Here is a 19,684-nt window from a genome sequence, read left to right as displayed (position 1 = left end):
TGAAAAATATACTAGTCTATTAGCATTTATATATTGTAAAGCAATATATGTAATCTAAGCATAGCCTTCATTTTATAACTAGAGCATCTGAGCATCTGTACGGATTTCCCCTTCTGGCTGTCACCTCTCGCCAGGGACTATTTTGGCGAACTACGCTTTTGTTTTGAAACTCCCAACCGGATGTTTTATCCATCGACGTTGATTTAACATGTCAACGCCAACACACGCTCACAGACACAACTCACACAGACATACATTCAGACACACCTTCACGGCTCCAGCTTGAACCTCATCAGAAAGCGAAGCATCGACACGCACGAGGCTGTCTGATGCACTTGTTATTACGGCAGAGGTGAGGAAGTTACTGTTGTTTACTTCTAGAAATTTCTTTTGACTTTTTTCTGAAGTGTCTTGTAGGCTATTGTTGTGGGAATGTTTGGCTACTTGTTTGAATATTTCAGGAAGTTGTGGTTTCGCTTTGGCAAATTGAACTGAAAAGCGTTTTTGGAAAACTTTCAGTCAATTATATATTTTATTTTTATCATATGAGCCTGTTGACACTCTGAAATCTGTGTGTACTATTATGTTTATATGGTCATTTTTTTATATTTTATAGTGCCTAAACGAATATTCTATCCTTGTAGTTATTAGGTTGCTATAATTTTTCACTGTACTTGTGTTGCTCGAGTTTTCATTGACCCTACTCAATATGAGACAATAATATAGTTGTCTGAGCAAGTTTCACTCGCTCTAGTCCACTTCAGTGGTTCGTGTTGACAGGTTTGAGCACAGCCCGGACTTCACCGTGGCTCAATGACTCGTTGTTGTAGTAGTAAAAGGAAGCTGGCGTGTTTACTTTTTTGGGCAGGGGTGTCCTGGTGATAAAGCATTAGGTAATTAGCCTATCTGAGCCTGCAGACTGAGTGACGCCAGGCTCCATAATAAAGCAGCAGCGGTGGGCTGATGCCGCATTGAGCTCGTGCGCTTTTGCTGTCATTGTAAACCCCAGCTGTCTGTTTGTGTGCGGGAAACCAGGGTCTGTCACATGCTTGTATGGCTGTCTGGATTGGTCTTATTGAAAACATGGCTACCAGATCTAATGTTTATTTATTTGTGTGTGTATTGTAGAATGGAGGATGAAGCAGACATTGTTTTCTGCCCTTAAAGATGGGCCAAACATGATTTAACACTCTGTCACATAGGTTTAAATGAGTGAATCAATCTATTGATAGTGTAAACTACAAAAAATATATTCTCAGGCACATTTACTGATGATAATTTGAGAAACTTTTTAGTACGATGTTGCTCCTTGAATGATCCACAATAAATACTTACAGATTAGATTTTGTGATATTCATGCATGTAATGCAGCTTTTTCTTTACATTTGTCTTTCATACCACCTTGTTGAAGATGAGCAGAAGAGACAACTGCATAAAAAGGCAGAGCTTTCTCTCGCACTCCCTCTGTCTGCCTCCCTCCCTCCCTCTCTCCCCCTCCTGTCCTGTGATGTGTTCTGGCCAGACAGTATGGCTCCTGGGCGTCAGTGGCATGATCATCGAAACAGAGGCCAGAGAGGACATTCCTCATTGTTGGTGAATCTAGAAATGATGAGCCTGGCCATCTTTGCCCTGCTCACTCTAAAACACTTTTGGTGGCTTCATTCCCAACTGGAAATGACAACATTCTTGTTGGAAATATCAGTATCCTTCTGCATTATTATCATGGAAGTCCACCTCTGATGCTCAGATAGCTAAATATGTGGTTTTTTATGCAGCGTTATTCTCATATTTCACTCCAGACAAGCTTATCACAGCTCTGACTCAGGTTAAATTCCCTTTAGAATTAAATCCTAAAGCTTCCTCTGTTAACAGTTTGACTTTATTTATGTTTATACTAAATAAGCTGCTAATGCTCTCTCTCTTTTCTCCTGCCAGATGATTGAAACTTGACCTGGATATCTGACTGTGCAAGGAGTAACCTTCCCAGCAGGACGCTTGCTGCCGGATCCTGTGTGTGCCAACACAGAGAGGAGAGATTCAGAGTTCAGCTCCTCAGCCAGCACCACTCGAGAAGAAAACAAGACAGCAAACTTTGTTTACTTAAACTCAACACTGCTTCTCTCATTATTTGCATCCTTGCTCCTGCCCTCCAGGAAATTTAAATTCCTTGTTAAAGCTCATCTCGCCACCCATTTACCCATCTCATAATGAACTCGTCTGCCTCCATCACGTCCCTCTTCTCCTTCACCAGCCCGGCAGTGAAGCGTCTGCTTGGCTGGAAACAAGGGGACGAGGAGGAGAAGTGGGCAGAGAAGGCAGTGGACTCGCTAGTGAAGAAACTAAAGAAGAAGAAAGGAGCAATGGAGGAGCTGGAGAGAGCCCTTAGCTGCCCAGGACAGCCTAGTGAGTATAACATAAGGAGTCATATTGTCTAGTTGTTTACTACAGAAGCCCTGATTGGACACATATCCAAGCATTTTCTCAGCGTTTTCCCTTTATAATTACTCCAGTAGTTTTCTTGAAACCCCAACCTCTTTACCTCGTATGAGGTGCAAAAGCATAAAACAAACATAGAAATAGTCCTGACTAACCTCATTAGTGTGAGCAATTACAACATGGCATGTCATGGTCAGGCCTCTCGCAGTGACCAGCCTCATGTTTTCTAAATAGACAGAAATTTTTCAGCTATCACAAGAAAACACAGATTGTTTTAGAATCTAAATGTTTTTTTTATATAATATTTTCTTTGTTTTAATATAATTAATTGGTCCATTACATTGGGTAGACCAGCTTTTTATATACCCAGATAAAGAGAAAAATAAGTCTTGGAAAACTGAAATGAACTCGTCAGACTCAAACCAGCTTTGTTATCCTAAGATAACAAGATAAATAAGCTGATGTCTAGAACAAAACAGCCGGATATTACTCATTATCATGGCAAAACAGAGCAGATGAAAGATATAGATTCAGGACTTGTGTAATTTACCAGCCAGGTGATTGTGGGTCAGAAATGAGTGGCTTTAATGGGAGTTTCAGTTATACTTATGGAAAGTAGACAAGGTAAGCCTCTGTTATATTAAGATGATTTTGTAGTTTTAGATCTTGGTGGTCACATGACTAAACTGAGTGGCTTAAATAGGATTAATAGAGAGTGACAGGAAGTTAACTGGGGTGGACTGATTATTGGCCTGGCTGATTATTGATGCCAATATTTGGCATTTAACCGATTATTGTCTCAGAATTTTATTTGACCAATTATCTTCCAAAATCAGTTCTTTTATAGTTGTGCTATTTGTCTCCACTGTAAGATGTGTCGCCCCTTCCGGTTTTGTTTTCACCCTCTACAGTGTCATCTAATGTGCTGCCCACAACACTATCTCTCTGGTTAAATGTCACAGAACCACCAGCCAATCAACACTGAGACCTGGGTGGTACTGACACAGAGAGTGTGCTGGTTCTCTGTGCTGTTACTAATGTTGACAGAGCTACAGAGCTACCAGATAGGTTTGGATTTTCCCCCCCCTTAAGAAATTAGATAATCATTCAAACACTGCATTTTCTGTTTACTTGGTTGTCTTTGTGAAATATAAAAATTGGTTTGATGATCCGAAACATTTAAGTGTGATAAATATGCGAAAACCTCAGGAATCAGAAAGGGGGCAAATTCTTTTTCACCCCACTGTAGTTCTAAATTGTTTATTTTCCTTGATTTTTTTACGTGTTTATTTACTTTTGCCACATTAAGTACTTTTTGTTTGCATATCAGTCCCAGATATTGGATATCAGTGGCCCCTTATTGTTTAGTATAGTTTATATTATGTACAGAACACAGTGCATGTCCTCTTTGGACAATAAATCAACTGAGTAATTAGATTTTTCCCCTATGACTACAAGCTAAAGCTAAGGTTTACTCTTCACCACTGTATCAAAAGAATTTGTAGAAAATACAAGTCTTGTCCTAATTTGTGTTTCACATCATCTCATGATTACGGCTTCTAACAGCTTGAGTTTTAAAGTAATACACAGTCTGGACTTTATTCTCATTGAGCTATATTGACGATCTTGGCTGTTTCATTTCATTCTTCAGGCAAGTGCGTGACGATTCCCCGCTCTCTGGATGGGAGGCTGCAGGTGTCACATAGGAAGGGTCTGCCTCACGTCATCTACTGCAGGGTATGGCGCTGGCCCGATCTTCAGTCCCACCACGAGCTTAAGGCCCTGGAGTGCTGCGAGTTCCCCTTCGGCTCCAAGCAAAAAGACATTTGTGTGAACCCATACCATTACAGGCGTGTGGAGACTCCAGGTACAAATTTCATCTGAGAACATCTCCTAATTCTGCTGTAAAAAGACGATGTTATTGTTGGATTTTAATATCAGAACAATAAGACTTTTGCTGGCTGCAGAACATCTGATCTGGTACAGAGTTCCTGAGACAAAAGGATTTGCAGTGATATGATCTTATATGAAAGCATCTGATTTAGGCTCTTTGTCTAACGTTTTTTCCTCCCTTTTTCTCATTGGCACTCAGTGCTGCCACCCGTTCTGGTCCCCCGCCACAGTGAGTTCAACCCTCAACACAGTCTGCTAGCAAAGTTTAGGAACGCCTCCCTGCACAACGAGCCCCTGATGCCCCAGAACGCCACCTACCCAGACTCCTTTCCTCCGCTGCCCTGTCCCTCCTTCTCCTCCTCACCTTCGTCCTCTCTCGCCCAGTCTCCCACCTCGCAGAGTTACCCCAACTCTCCCAGCAGCTCTGCAGAGCCTGGGAGTCCCTATCACATCACAGGTAGGGGTCAAATTAAAGAAACCCGTCACAATTTAAACATCAAATTAAGTAGATATACTAAAGCACCTGAACAAATCACAATTAACAAACATCAGTGATCTGTAAATATATTATATAATAACAGTCATCACATTATAATCAGGTTTATAATAAACATGTTTTTGTACACAGACAAGCTAACAGTCAAAAGACACTAAAGAGAAAACAATGGAGCAAGATAATTCAGTCATGTCCTTATGTGATCAGTTATGTTTAATATAATCCTCAAGCATGTCACTTATCTGAAATAACTTTATACTGACTTTATACAGCAGAGTCCATAGAAATATACTGATCACTAATGATTTTATCCTCTTTCTGTGGTTTCCAGCTGAGACTCCCCCTCCTCCATACAGCATGATGGAGACAAGCCCCCAGGAGGATGTGAAGCCCAGCAACTCCACAGAAACCATCAAACTCACGCTCTCCACCCCACACAGAGGTAAAGCTCACACAAACACAGAAAATACCACTCAGCAGATTGACTTCAGATTAACAGTGAAACATTAACTCCGTTTTAAGGACTTGTGTCCATTGATGACTTTAAGATGAGAGCTGAGAAAAACAATATCTACTTCTCACATAGAGAAGTTGTAGACATAGGATGAATATATATGTTTGTATGTCCTGGTCGAGAATCTTTGTGTTTGTAATGAGATATTTTTGTAAGTCAAGCTTTCCTTGTGTTCCTTTTTGTGCAGATTTACGGCCAGTATGTTACGAAGAGCCTGAGTACTGGTGCTCCATAGCGTACTACGAGCTCAACAACCGGGTGGGTGAGACTTTCCATGCGTCGTCCCGCAGCGTCTTGGTGGACGGCTTCACAGACCCGTCCAACAACAAGAACCGCTTCTGCCTCGGCCTGCTGTCCAACGTGAACCGCAACTCCACCATTGAGCACACACGCAGGCACATAGGCAAAGGTAGGCTGGATCACCCGGGCAGGTAATTCACATGCCATGCTGTTTGCATAATCTCTTAATGGTAATGTTTTTAGAAAGCACTTTGACTAAGACATGTCTTTATCAATTTTTTTTTTTCTGGCCAACTTTATATGGTTTTAATCATTGTTTCTGCATAAATACTTGTCTGTGTTACAGTTCTCAGGCCTACCAACCAGCCCTCAAAATAATATGAAAAAAAACTTTTTAGACAGGTCGTTCATGACAAAAGTGTGATTCTCCTTTTTAATCTTTAAACTTTTTAGTACCAGGTTAACACACCTGAAAAAGTGATAAATATTACCATGGTACATGGATAGAATAGAGACATTAAATGTGCCAGAAATCATCATCAGTTTGAAGTTTACAACCCAAAAGTATCTTCGCCTTTTACCATTTGACAGTTCATGAATGGTTCATTAAATCAAAAAATTCTCTCAGTCCAGGTCTTTAATAGGCCTTTATAGGGTCTAAGATTCAATTTTAGACGTGTGTAGGAGCCCCTGTATTAAAAAACAGAACTCACATGTAATATTCAAATTAGTTATTGAACATATCTTACTACAAGCTTTGGAGGAAAGTTTTATTTATTTATTTTTGAACATTTATCAAAACATGTTCCTTGGCGCAAAGTCTCACGTAAAATTTACTGGTTTAGAAATAATAGTAATAATTTTAAAAAATCTGTGGCAAACCAATTAGCAGTTCAAGAGAACCAAAGAGGAGAGGAGGACAGGGGGGCAGTATTATATAGTATATGTTTGTATTCACCCCATTCATTGCACAGCATCTTTACTTTCTTTAGTTCACATCTCTGAGCTGTTGTTTCTATTGGACCTATTGGTCGGAGGAAGGGGGTTGAGTTCTCAATGTGATCATTTTACAGGCTACTAACAGAATTGCCCTGAGTAAGACCACCAGAGGTTTTAACCAGAGGTTTAAAAAAGTGAGAAAGAAAAAAGCATTAAGATCAGTATTTACCAAAAATAAAACATAAAAATATCAATATATATAAACTATATTATATTCAGTATAATGTTGAAATACAAGTACATCACCCATTGTCTTGACCAACTGTAAATTATTGAATTTCAACAACAACCCTGCTTTTGTCTTACTCTTCTTCTAATGCCACTTTTCTAAAATATTAGAAAGGGAACCTTCAACCTTTGATTTCCACTTACCTGTTTGAGTAGGGAGTCAGATCCCATTGGTTTTTTCCAAATAGCCCATCATTATGTCTTAAGCTCTTTATACTTTGTGTTTTTAGGGACTTAAACCCTCATGGCCATTTTTGCAAAACTTGTTTTATTTGCCTTACTTGTGTAGAAATGCAAATCTTTATGAATAGGAAAATACTGGTAAAAGAAGAAGTACTGAAGTAAATTCTTTACAGAAGTGAGAGTGAAACATAAATAAATTTTCCTACTGTATTAAAGTCCAACTAGCTCTCTGAAGGACGTCTGTTAGTGTCTGCTGTGAGTATACGAAGCTTATTAAACCTTGCACCATATTTGAGGAAACCATTAAACTTTCCTTATAAGTTGAAATCAAATGAATAAATAATTAATTAACATTTACTTTGGCCACAGTGTGAAAATTAGTCGGATTTCTTCTCTTGAGCTCCCCTTATCTCCAATGTCAATTTTCCCTCTCATATGCTGTCTTACAGTGTTTTGGTTATGTTACACCTGTCACTTATGATTGTACAAATTGATACAGGCATCATTGTCTGATCTATTTAGGTTCAAATAAGTTCTGACAGCTAAAAATCCATCTTGAAAGTGTATGTTGTAGAAAATAACAGATATTTGCTAAGTTACTTATTTGGGCGAAACTAAGAATAAAATAAGGAAAATTAATAAAGTAACATACAATCAAGAAAAATAATTACTACAGTAAAGTGCAAAATGTTGTAATTCTGCATCATTGCAGTAGTACTTTTTGTGTATTTTATTAGTGTGTTTGCAAGCCTCAGTAACAAAATGTTATTTATGTTGAACTAAACATTCCAGTATTTTATCATTTCTTTGTTTTTGACCTCTTAAAGACCGTTTGATTTTCTCATCCTCTCTCAGGATTACACCTGTACTATGTCGGCGGCGAGGTGTACGCTGAGTGTCTGAGCGACAGCAGTATCTTCGTCCAGAGCCGTAACTGTAACTTCCAGCACGGCTTCCACACCACCACCGTGTGTAAGATCCCCAGCGGCTGCAGCCTCAAGATCTTCAACAACCAGCTGTTTGCTCAGCTCCTCGCCCAGTCTGTCAACCACGGCTTTGAGGTCGTGTACGAGCTCACCAAGATGTGCACCATCCGCATGAGCTTTGTGAAGGTACGGAGTATTCTGTAAATCAAAACATTACAAACACAAATGCAGATGGTTTTACTTTAGTTCTTGAAACGTCTGTTCCACTGTAGCTTATTGTTATATAAAGCTTGATCACTGAGCATTTCCAGTTCCTCGTGACATAAGCTGTGGTCACACTCTGGTCATTTTCTCCTCTGTCAGTCTAACAGCAGCAAGATCAAAAGCCAAACAGCTGCATACATGTTTTCATGGATTTAACTTGTATATTGTAGGGAATCTTACACTCGTAATTATTCAGCTGCTGCCTGCCTTATTTTTAAACCAAAGACACAATAAACAGTGAAAACCAGACGAGATCTTTGGCTGTACTTTATATAAAACATTTGATAACAACCAAGAGTAATCAAAAAACAGATGATGTTACAATTTAACCAATTCTGGGCTAACATTTGAAGTACTACATGACTCAAAATATTTCTTATCATGTCATGTAATACTAAAAACTAACTTTCAACCACCTTCTAGCTACAGCCAATTTAAGGTAGGAATTGACTAATAAGCAACTAAGAAGTTAGTGTTTTCTTTTTCATACAACCTAAAAAATCAGCAAAATACAGTGCCTAAAAGACTTATTCACCCCCTTGGATGTTTTACCCTTTTATTGATTTTGTAACTCAATCATGGTCAATATAATTAGGCTTTTTTGGCTAAAGAAAAATACAAAAAAACTATTGTCAAAGTAAAAGTACATTTGTACAAAGCAATGCCAATTGACCACCACGAAGACCAGGCTGTCCACACAAACTGAGTACAAGAAGATGAGTGAGAGAGGCCACCAAGAAGAAAGAAAGGTCATAGACTAAAATGATGCCTTATGGCCATCTGACTGTGTATGGCAAATGCTAAACTCTGCACATCGCAAACACACACCCCACAATCCCCACTGTGAATTATGGTGATGGCAGCATCATGCTGTGGGGATACTTCTTGACAACAGGCCTCAGAAAGCTTGTTAAGGTAGATGGTAAAATGAATGTGGCAAAGCATAGGTAAATCCTGGAGGACATTCAGGTAAATGTTAAGGAGTGGCTGAGTCAAAGCCCACACCTCAATCCAACAGAGAATTTGTGGCAGGACTTGAAAAGGGCTGTTCACGCCTGATTCTTTTGCAACCTGACAGCTTGAACAGTATTGCAAAGAATTGAGTGAAATTGCAGTGTCCAGATGTGCAAGCCTGATTGAGACCTACTCACACAGACTCAGTGCTGTGATTGCAGGCAAAGGTACATCTACTAAATACCAACTTGAAGGGGGTGAATATCTATGCAGTCTTTTATCTCATACTGCATATTGTCATTTAACTGACATTACTTTGTAGAAATCTGTTTTCACTTTGAGAAGGCTTTTTTGATGATTTATAAAAGCACCAGAAATGACAGAAGCCCATACTATTTTATTTCCTTTACTTGTGATAAGGAGTATATTTAAGTGTTTTCCCAAGACTTAGTTATCTCATCACAGATGAAAATGCCAATGATCCTGAAGTGTCTGCTTGATTTGATTCCTTTTCTCAAGATCTTGAGATGTGAATTTGAGGAAAACCACTCAGATGATGACATCATTAACTCAGATCAAACACTTAAAGTTTACTCGTTTACTCAACTTGTTAATTTTTGAGACGCTAATTTTTTTAAGTTTGAAGTTGTAAATTTACAAAAAAAATACTCAAAATTTTGTGAAGAGTTGTACATTTATTTGAAAAAATTACAACTGTTTAAATTTTAAAAGACCTGTATTTACAAGAGGCCAAGCTACGAATTTTGAGATCATGAAGTTGAAACTTAATGACTTTTTATAACACAAAAGTCTTGTAGATTTACAGCTTTTTAAACTCAACAATCATGAGTTTGGTTTCTTCTTAAATTTATGACTTAATGATCTCAAACATTTTTTTTTCTCAAAACTTTGACAGATCCTTTTTATTTTTTAGAGTGGCTCTAATACACTATTGTTCATTATCACAGAGAAACAGTAAAATAAAGCGTAGGTCCACGTAGGGCTCCTGTAGGAAATGTCTACCAAGTAAAAATGTTTTTTATGCTTACTCTACACTGTTTCCTTTACTCAGGGCTGGGGTGCTGAATACCACCGCCAAGATGTGACCAGCACCCCCTGCTGGATTGAGGTGCACCTGCATGGGCCGCTGCAGTGGCTGGACAAGGTTCTCACACAGATGGGCTCCCCACACAACCCCATTTCTTCAGTGTCATAACACAAACTCTCACTTTTTAGTGTTTTCTGGGTCCTTCACACAGGTAGTCATTTGTTCTCTTCTGCTACAGGTGGATTTCTGTCCTACAGTCCTGTTTTTCATCCCCACAAATAAAAAAATATTCTATTCATTTAGGATCCCTAACGTGAAAAGTCAGTTTTGTTGAGTTAAATTACAGCTCATGTAGTTTAAAGATCAAATGTTCCTTCTTTCAGCGAGAATAAGAAAATTTTTCTCGGCTCTGTTTTCATCAGGAAAGTTTCAGCACTCCATGACAGAAGAAAATGTGATATATTCATAGGTACTCAAAGACTTGTGTTACCATGTGTCGTTAGTGTTAATAAGATAGAATGTACTGTATTTACATGTGTTGACTTCTTGTACCGTTTGCTTTTTAATTGTTTGATTAAAGACATTTTTTTTCTTCAAGAATCTTTTTTTTCTCCACAATAAAGAAAAAAAGCATCACATTAAGATATGTAAAAAAATCAGAGGCATTTTCAATACTAACATCATAATTTTAGTTTCATATTCACAGCACACTTTAACTTAAAACACAAACATAACTTCAACACAAACAGAGCTAGCCTATATTTATCCCACAGAAAATATTTTGCGTTACTTTTTGTTTACAGTAACATTTTCTGTGCAAAAGTTTCAAAAAAAAAACAAAAAAAAAACAATACAAGTTTTTAGTCAAAAACACATCCTGAAAGTCCCACTCAACTGCAGAGAGGCTGCAGACAGACGTTTCAAGATTGTAATATGTAACATTACTAAAAGGGGACAGAGAAAGTACAGTGAAGATTCAGATTTTGTTCAGAGAGAACAGTTTAAAACATTTAACCTCCTCTCAAATACAAAAAATGACAAAAAAAAAGATTGTTTCAGTGCTGTATTTACAGTCATTTCAGTAGAATGGCAAAAGGTGAATACGAAACAAAGGTTGGCCTGTAGTAAAAAACTATTTCCTGAACAGCATCAGAGATGGTTTAAATACATGGTCAGTCTGCTACTTCATATCTTCTCTTTTAAAGGAGTTTGATCAATCCACCAGTGTCTCCATACTTTTAAATGATAGTACTATGTGGTCATTATCATCCATTTCCGCATGAGAATTTTCTTCCGTTCATCTAAAAAGTCCGCGTCAGCAGCCCTGAAACTGCTGCTGTGATTGGCTGCGGCTCTGTGAGGCCAGGAGCTGCTGCTGCTGCTGCAGGAAGCTGATCACCTCTGGACTCCTGAGCAGTGACTGAAGAAAAAACACACATATTCAAATTTAATTCATACTTGTCCTTTTTAGTCTTTGGAGAGAGAATTTCAGTTAAGATATATCAAGGCAATCAATCCAGTTTTGTTAAGAGATCTTAAAAAAAAAAAAAAAAAAACAACAACAACAACAACAACAACACTCCCATTCAACCAGGAAAAGGCCAGTATTACATTGGAATGAGGAAAGTTATAGACAGTTATAGACCACATATCAAAATAAGAACCTGATAGGATAGACTTAGAAAAAACAGTTAATGAGACATCTTCCTGGTGTGGCATGGGTCTACCTCTCACATAGAAACTGGGGTTAGCATTAGGGCTGGGCAGTTGATAGCAAATTGGATTAAATCGCAATATGACCTGCTGCAATTTCCAAATCACTCAAGTTGCAATATGTCTTTAACTTGAAATGTGTCATAATATCAGTTTAATAAATCATATTGTTGCAGTGGCAGATACTTTACGCACATTATGCAAACATTCTTACGAAAATCCTCCTTTTTGTGTTTTATGTATGTTTTCCTTAATCAAAATGAGGGACATAAAAATGATAATGCCCTTCAATAAAGCAACTGACATCAAATTAGCAATATGACCAAAAATAATTTATCATTCTATCTTAAATTCATTAAATTTAGTGTTAGTTCACAGAAGTCAGACCCCAAGTTGCGGTCAGCTGATAGCCAGCTTCACCTCCTCCACCCCTCCTTTATAGCATAAAGCTTGTCGCACCCTCATATTCAGATTCATGCCACAGTGGATTTATTCAATACACATCGTCGTAAATGTATCTACATGGGGATTTCTAGCCATGTGCCCCCTGCATAGTCAAAGCAGCTGCTTGACTAACCCAGGGAGCATCTTTTGAGCAGAGCCCTTCTCTGCCAAGTAAAACTGTAGTAGATCCATTTTGCAAAAAAATGGTTAAATGTATGATGATGAGTTTCATGGCAGAATGTAGGTTATAATATGGAATGATTTGTTGCTTGAATTTGATGAAAAATACATAAGATGAGGAACCTAAGAATAATTGCACATTACATCACAATTGCAATATTGGGGCTAAAAATCGCAATTAGATTTTTTTTTTGCAAATCATTCAGCCCTAGTTAGCATACAGTTCAAGAAACATGGAAAAAACTTGTGTGGCAAATCAAGGTACCTTACATCTTACATTTTGAGGGGAAAAAATAGGATCCTTGATTCCTCAACAGCACCACAAAAAACTGTATAACATATAACATATAGTGGTGCAGGAATGAGTCCTAAAACACGCAAATAAGTTAGCATTTAAGCATTTCTGGTTCCCTCATCTAAAAGGGGACCGGAAGTGCCCTCAAATACAAAAAAGACAGACTGGTGGGTCCTGAGGCTGGACCAGTTGAGTCACCATGTCACCATGACACCACTGAAAATGAGGGTTGTCCATCAACGTGTCTTCAGAGGATTTAAATAAATATATGATGATGATAATGTTGAAAGTACTGAGCATGTTTGCTTTAAAAATACCACAGCCCTAAGTTTTCTGATGTAAATCATGAAGTGCCTACAGATTGATGGAGACCGCAAGAGTTGATTGATAAGGTAGCCGAGCTGAATGTACCAATGAAGGCATGTTCAGTTATTATGAAATCAGGGGCTTATATGGGGTGAAAAACACAATACCGCTACAATTATTACACTGCCATGCTGTCCAGTGGCTTTTGTATAATTACTTATTTAATTAAAAACTGGTTAATCTCAAAAATAGTGTGATATCACTGTTTCATCTCAGAGTGGTCTCATTTTAGTTGCAATCAACGTAGCTGCATAAGAATGTGAGTAGACAAGGTCAGGACGATGTGCTACAGTTCAAAACCAAGCATCAGCATAGGGAAGGTGGTTTAAGAGACTTGGAATGTGCCAGATAACCTTTCTCCCTCTTTCTGATACTCAATATGAACTTCAGCAGATCATCTTAACCATGTCAACATGCCGAAAGGCATTGGATGTTGTGATTTGATTGGCTTATCAAATATTAGGGTTAATGAGCAATTAAACAGGTACACAATAGTGATCCTGACTGTTTTATGATTATATATACTTTAGATATAAAACATCAAAAATAAACTACTGCTTTTTGTGGAGCCAAAGCAGCTTTTTGCTCCGTGTTGTCCAAACCATTGGATTTAGCACATTTGCGCTTGTACTATATAATCTGTTGATTCCAACTTTATGAAGTCAGGTCAGCATTTAAAGCCTACATTAAATTCTAGATACTCTTGCTCTTAGCTCCTCCAGAAGCAACATCTCCCTGTGAGGTGCATGAAGATCCCCTTCCTTCTTTTACCTGTTCAACTTCTCCTGCTTAAGTTTAAGATATGGATAAGGAGTGATACGGGCACATTATGGCGATTATAAAAGGAGAGTAAGTGGGGGGTAGGACTCAAAAAGCTTCTGCTTCTTCCTACTCCTTTTTCGGACTCATGAAATACTTTGTGGGATGGACTATGAATTGTTTAATCATTGGTTTATTTTTGTTGTTTGTTTGTCCAAAATAAGTAAATAAAAATAGTTTAGAATAGTTTGTTTAAGATACTTTGAGCATAGAAATATTTCAAGTGAGTTTGGTGCTGGATCAATGATTCAGCCTCTTGGGCCAGTTTGTCATTTGGAGTACTGGACTGTGAGCTATCTGCTTTCTTCTTTCTTAGTATTACTTACCAGTCTTTTCTGGTTGAGGACCTGCTCTATCAAAGAGGGTCTGGCTGGCCTGTCCCCCATGGCACCAAGCCGTTGTTTGTTCACTGACACAGGCCGCTCCTCTGAGTTTTCCTGAACAGCATAAAAACATAGAAGCAATTAACTTTATCTGTTGATTCATTAATAATACTTTAAACACCACAAAGACTGGGCTACTTCTATCCCCAGTAACCACTGTGTAAGTATAGATAATGGCTCAAATGTTGTTATGTTAGGTTAAAAATGATCAATCATCAAAGCTCAATCTTACATCTAGTTTTCCACTGGACATAGCCTGGTCACTCTTCTTCTTCTTGTACTTGTCTTTGTACATCTTGTTGCGGTGTTTCTTGCACATCCACGGTTTCCTCTGCTTGGCCACCTGAGTTGTGGTCTCCTTACACCCCTCATAGGTGCACTGTTTGGGAGCGTTGTCGCCCTCGGACGTTTCCTCGTCATTGAGCTCCTCCGGGCTAGCAGCGCCGTCTCTGGGGTCGGATGTGTCCAGGACGTCGCTCTCCTCGTCCGGATCGTCCATGTCGTAGGAGGAGGCGTTGTTCTCCGGTTCATGAGGTGTATTCACGTTTCTGCTGTCCACCACTCCGCTCTTGTTCACGTAGTACCTCTGCCCGTCTTTAGTGAGCAGGAGAGTCGCGTCTTTGTCTTTGGTCGCAGATGCTGAAGTGTCATCTTCGCTCATGACTGCGGTGAACAAAAACAGTAAACAACAACAGTGCAACAGCAGCTAGCTGGCTAGCTACTTAGCAACAACCATCCCTTTGCAGTCTGCTCACGTTAGCCGGCTTGGTTAGCTGCAACTAGCTTTACGTTGACAATTTGCCCTACAGTATCTGGATAATAAAAGGCTTTTACCTGTTTGTGAGGGCGGTATGTAACTAGTTTTAAAACTACGTAAATAAATCCTCTGTTTTATAATAGGTAGCGATGATACTCAAGTGGCTTGAAAGTGTCACCGCAGTGGTATTTCAGTAGGTTTCTTCTTCGGCGCTCAGGCTGTGTGTCTCAGAACGCCCCCTGGTGGTTAAAATGCAAATACATGCTCATCCCTCAGGGCCTCTACACGTAACTAAGAAAATATGAGCCCCCAGGACACAAAACATCAGTTTTATGTGCTTTTATTGTCAAAATCTAGACATATAAGTCCCACATGCACGTGTTCTTAACAAAATATCTATGTATAACCTAACCATTGATAAGACAGTGTATTAAGACCTCTCTTAAAAATAAAAAAACAAAGATCTGTTCATTTTCAAGAAAACACTTGGAATTTTCAAGCTTAAAAATATTAAAAATCTAGAACATTTTAAAGAAATCAACATGAATCAAATTTTTAAAAATGATATTATAGTCATAAATAGCCAGTTGTATGGAGGAGTGGGGAGGAGTGTTTTCCCATTCTTGTCTGATATAAGATTCTAGTTGCTCAGTCCTGATTCTTCTTTGTTGGACTTTTCATTTGATGATGCGCCAAATGACTGCAGACACTGTTATGATGTTTGTGGTACAGCATTGTCATGCTGAAATATGCAAGGCCTTCCCTGAAAGTGATGTCAGGATAGTAGCATATGTTGCTCTAAATCCACAATATACTTTTCAGCATTGACTGTTCCCACGCCATAGGCATTCAACTGAACCCCATATTATCAGAGATGCAGACTTTGTGTGCTGTGTTTGTCCAATCATCATGCACCTATCATATTTTAAATCTGCCATCCTCTCTTGCATGGTCAGCTTTTTGTCGCAGTTGGCTGCTGAAACCCTCCTCCACCCCAGCCACCTCCATTCCAGTGGATCAACATCAAGTCCAGATCCTCACAGGTTTTTTCATCTGGCATACCTCCATTATCTCAGCCACCTCATCTGTGTCATGGTCCAGCTTCTAAGCACTCTACACCTCATCTGACCCTGCATCCCTCATCAACACCACCACCAGTTTCTAGGGGTGACAATGAGGTCAGTTCATCCTCTAGCCACATTTGATGCCTGTGCAAAGTTAGAGGAAGAATCATTCAGTATTCTTGAGATGTTGGTTCACAAGCAAGGGATGAACATGAGGGCTAATGACCTTTGACATCCAAAATCTAATCAGTTCATCCTTGAGTCAGGTAAGACTTTTGTTTGAAGTTTCGGTAGAAATCACTCAAAGTGTTGCTGAGATAACACATTCACAAACAAGGGATGAACATGAAGCTTATGGCATTGACCTTTGGCGTAGAAAATCTAGTTAATTCGTCCTTGAGTTGGAGTGTACATGAGTATAAAGTTTGAAAAACTCCCTCAGTGTTTTCAAGATATGTTTTCAAGAAAGGGACAAACTTGAGGGCCTAATGACCTTGACCCTCGACCTATAACCTACAAAGTGTATTCAGATCATTATTGAGTCAGAGTGGACATTCAGTTTGAAGAAGACCCTTTAAAGATTTACTCAAATCTCATGTCCACAAGATTTCTGGCCTGGATTGATGGACAGAAAACATGTAAACACAAGCACGAGCTGTTGCCAGCACATAGACTGAAAAAAACATTACAACATATCAAAAACACACAGAGACCGTTTATTTTTTTAAACATGTTTTTATTATTACTATTAGTATTGATAGACCATTGTTGAACAGAGGTACAGGAATTGATATTGCAACAGACTGAAATACTGTGGTGCAGCTGTGAGAGCACTTTGGTAAAACCCATGTACACATGTGCCGGAGCGAGAGTAGATTTCAACAGCACTTCAAATTCATACTGATCCGGTCGATATGGCGGCACATCACTGCTAATGTGCAAAGATGAGAATAATACAGAAAGATACAGACAAGTGTGACGACTGCAGGGAGATCATTTGTAAAAATAGAACTGAAATCCCTCCTCTGGTGTCTTGTCTTTTTTTTTCATCTTATGTCTGTTACTTGAATCCTTGACTCTTTTTTTTTTTTTTAAAGGAAGTGACATCATTCCCAGAGATCCCAAAGATGTTGGTCTTTGTAGTTTCATTCAGTCAGGTTAGAATAGTGTTCTTTAACACATTTCATCTCAATCTCATGATCTCTAAACATGTCTTCCTTTCTTGACAGACACATGTGTGACTTTTTTCACTGTTCTCATAGAATAACTAGTAAAGAAATATTCTGGACTATCAAAATAAATAGTTATGTTATTTACATAACATATAAACAACACTTCATCACGAACTGTTTATTTTTAATAAGAATTGGCTACTGTAAGTCTGTCATGCTTTCATCTGAACAAATGAAGCCATGAATGAGGTTGTACAGAGCTGAAATAAATCTTCTTCCACCCTGCTGCTGCTGGTTCTCCAACATTAATGCTTTCTTCTTCTTAGACCTGTGTAACTGCACTGAGACTGCAGTACTTTGTGCAAAAAAGGCAGCCCTGATACACTGTGAAATGATTCATTTACCACCAAAAACATAGCAACAACTATGCCTTCTTTCACTGCTGGAAAATGTGCATGAAATCTGCTTTTAGGGTTGGAAAAATGTAAACAAGGCTTTAAATTTCAAGGATATCTGATGAAAGTAGAAATGTGTGCATTAAGGAGAAAAATGTTTTGGATGTTGAGTTTGCTACAAAAGCACTCAAATGCTGCTATATTTTTTTTAGTATGAAGATGTCATGAATGAAGAAGCTGTCAACATAATCACAAGGAGGAATCGAATGCACCATTATTGTCTTAATAGCAGTCTGTGTAAAATGTAAACTGTAATACTGCAATCCAACATTACAGGAAGGCAACGCCAATACTGTGTGGAGCACAGAATTATAGCACAAGTGCTGTGTTTGATCTCACATTTATCTTTTTTTCTGTTAGCACTATTTTTTCACATATTTGTAAGAAAAACTCAAGTCTAGGTAGCCTACTACAAAAACTTCTAAGCTCTACTTCTACACATTTTCCATTTTCTTTCTTCTCCACCAAGCTCTAAGGACGAGTCAACAAAAAGTCCTTCTTGAAAAAGGGATATCAAAAAATGTAGAGACTAAAGAATGAATAAATAAGGTTCAATAAAACATGAACATTGGTCCATATTCTCATATTGCCTTGTAGAGCTGCTCCACCTTAAGGAAGTTTCCATGTCGAGCTCGGATCATCACTGAATAGGGAACAAAGCCGTCACCTTTTCTCGCTCCTTGAGCTCAGTAACATGTGCTCAGATGAGAGAACATTAAAAGGAAATAAATTAAAAGTCATTCATCTTTTTCTCTTTCCCCCTTCTGTCATCTCCGTCTTTTTAAGTCTTTCTCACGAAATCTCTACCCCCGTTTGTCCTCCACCCATCCTTTGGTTGATCTCTCCTTGAAAGTTTGGAAAGGGGAGCTTAAGTTCAAACATTTTTTCCTCAAAAGTTTTTCCCACATTCATCCAGAATTTTATCTTTGAGCCAGTGGGGAAGCTGATGTCGTCGTCCTCCTCCTCCTCCTCTGTAACTGAGGGAGAAGCTGGATGAGGATTTTCCCACCTTCTCCTCCCCCTTCTCCCTTCTACCTCCTCTCTAGAAGGGCGAGTTGGGGGAGCAGGCGTTGCTGGCGGAGCTGATGGAGATGTCATCAGAGTCAGATGGGAGGCTGTGGTTCGGGGTAGGGTCGGAGATGGTGTCAGGGGTGAGAGGGGGCAGGCCGGGGAGACAGCTAGGAGGCTCCGCCCGGAGTGTTGTTGTTGTTGATGTTCTTTCTGTCGTCACCGTCGCCATTGTCTGCAAAGGCAGGGGAGTCACATCCGGGTGGCGTCCTCGTCTGAGAACCTGCCCCTCCTTATCAAAAGGGGTGGCCTGAGGGAGGAAGACACAGGAGAAAATGGTTGTTTTAAGGTTATATTGTATGAAACAGGGATCAGGAAGCACCGGTATAGAGGACCATGAGAGTCTTAGTTCAGCAAATAATGCACAGGCACTTACAAGAGGGGTCAAAGGAAGCATTTGCTTGTTATTGTTTTCTTATTCTTTAACATTTTTGTGTCGATAAATTATATAATTCTGAACTAAGCTGAGGTTGAAAAGATCAAATGCTGCTTAAATGATGACTTTCTGTGTCCAAGTCTACTGAGGCTTGAAATGAGTCATTTCTACAATATTTTAAGAACTCCAACAAATGGATATTCTAAATGCAAACATTTTTATACCATATAAATTTAGTTAAAATGTTGGGTTCCTCCTATAAATCCCTCCAATTTTACAATTGGCACAGTGATGCATTTTCTGTTTCATTGTGCTGTTGTACCTTATCCTTAACCTGGTTGTTTTAACGAAACATTATTTGCTGTTGTTTGTTGTTAGTATTTTTTCTCTATCCATTGTTGATTTATTCAG

At 38.8% G+C, this 19,684-nt stretch overlaps 3 protein-coding genes across 5 annotated transcripts in view; 1 reads left to right on the top strand and 2 right to left on the bottom strand.

The window, feature by feature from the left end:
• Nucleotides 1-231: 231 nt before the first annotated feature.
• On the top strand, nt 232-10,773 carry smad9 (SMAD family member 9). Of its 2 annotated transcripts, XM_041801279.1 has the most exons (9): nt 234-352; nt 1,412-1,593; nt 1,936-2,403; nt 4,088-4,303; nt 4,529-4,786; nt 5,157-5,267; nt 5,527-5,748; nt 7,845-8,101; nt 10,206-10,773. In XM_041801279.1, exons 3-9 carry the CDS (start codon nt 2,208-2,210, stop codon nt 10,347-10,349), a joined length of 1,404 nt encoding a protein of 467 aa, XP_041657213.1. In that variant the 5' UTR covers nt 234-352; nt 1,412-1,593; nt 1,936-2,207; the 3' UTR covers nt 10,350-10,773. The 2 variants fall into 2 exon arrangements, with proteins under 2 accessions (XP_041657212.1, XP_041657213.1); XM_041801278.1 differs by lacking the exon at nt 1,412-1,593 and having other exon boundaries at nt 232-352.
• Nucleotides 10,774-11,229: 456 nt separating this feature from the next.
• LOC121518736 (regulatory factor X-associated protein) lies at nt 11,230-15,350 on the bottom strand. 2 transcript variants are annotated; one of them, XM_041801281.1, is made up of 4 exons: nt 15,216-15,350; nt 14,614-15,044; nt 14,325-14,435; nt 11,230-11,601 (listed from the first exon to the last, which is right to left on the bottom strand). In XM_041801281.1, the coding sequence occupies exons 2-4, from the start codon at nt 15,040-15,042 to the stop codon at nt 11,497-11,499; spliced, it is 645 nt and encodes a 214-aa protein (XP_041657215.1). In that variant the 5' UTR covers nt 15,043-15,044; nt 15,216-15,350; the 3' UTR covers nt 11,230-11,496. The 2 variants fall into 2 exon arrangements, with proteins under 2 accessions (XP_041657215.1, XP_041657214.1); XM_041801280.1 differs by having other exon boundaries at nt 14,614-15,342.
• A 3,593-nt stretch (nt 15,351-18,943) lies between these two features.
• Nucleotides 18,944-19,684, bottom strand: part of dclk1a (doublecortin-like kinase 1a) — a 70,843-nt gene continuing 70,102 nt past the window's right edge. The window contains exon 17 of the mRNA XM_041801347.1: nt 18,944-19,147. Coding sequence (XP_041657281.1) covers nt 19,090-19,147 — 58 coding nt within the window. The 3' untranslated portion in view covers nt 18,944-19,089. The remainder of the gene's footprint in view (nt 19,148-19,684) is intronic.

Source organism: Cheilinus undulatus, linkage group 12 (assembly GCF_018320785.1).
Source record: "Cheilinus undulatus linkage group 12, ASM1832078v1, whole genome shotgun sequence".
In the NCBI taxonomy this organism is placed as follows: domain Eukaryota; kingdom Metazoa; phylum Chordata; class Actinopteri; order Labriformes; family Labridae; genus Cheilinus; species Cheilinus undulatus.
This window is presented reverse-complemented; position numbering and strand designations above follow the sequence as displayed.

Coding starts and splice junctions, on each gene's coding strand:
- LOC121518736 (XM_041801281.1), bottom strand. CDS start 15,042: ATGAGCGAAGATGACACTTCAGCATCTGCGACCAAAGACAAAGACGCG. Junction 14,436..14,613: donor TGTCCAGTGGAAAACTAGAT/GTAAGATTGAGC, acceptor TATGCTGTTCAG/GAAAACTCAGAGGAGCGGCC. Junction 11,602..14,324: donor TCCTCAACCAGAAAAGACTG/GTAAGTAATACT, acceptor TTTTTTCTTCAG/TCACTGCTCAGGAGTCCAGA.
- smad9 (XM_041801278.1), top strand. CDS start 2,208: ATGAACTCGTCTGCCTCCATCACGTCCCTCTTCTCCTTCACCAGCCCG. Junction 5,749..7,844: donor ACGCAGGCACATAGGCAAAG/GTAGGCTGGATC, acceptor ATCCTCTCTCAG/GATTACACCTGTACTATGTC. Junction 8,102..10,205: donor TCCGCATGAGCTTTGTGAAG/GTACGGAGTATT, acceptor TCCTTTACTCAG/GGCTGGGGTGCTGAATACCA.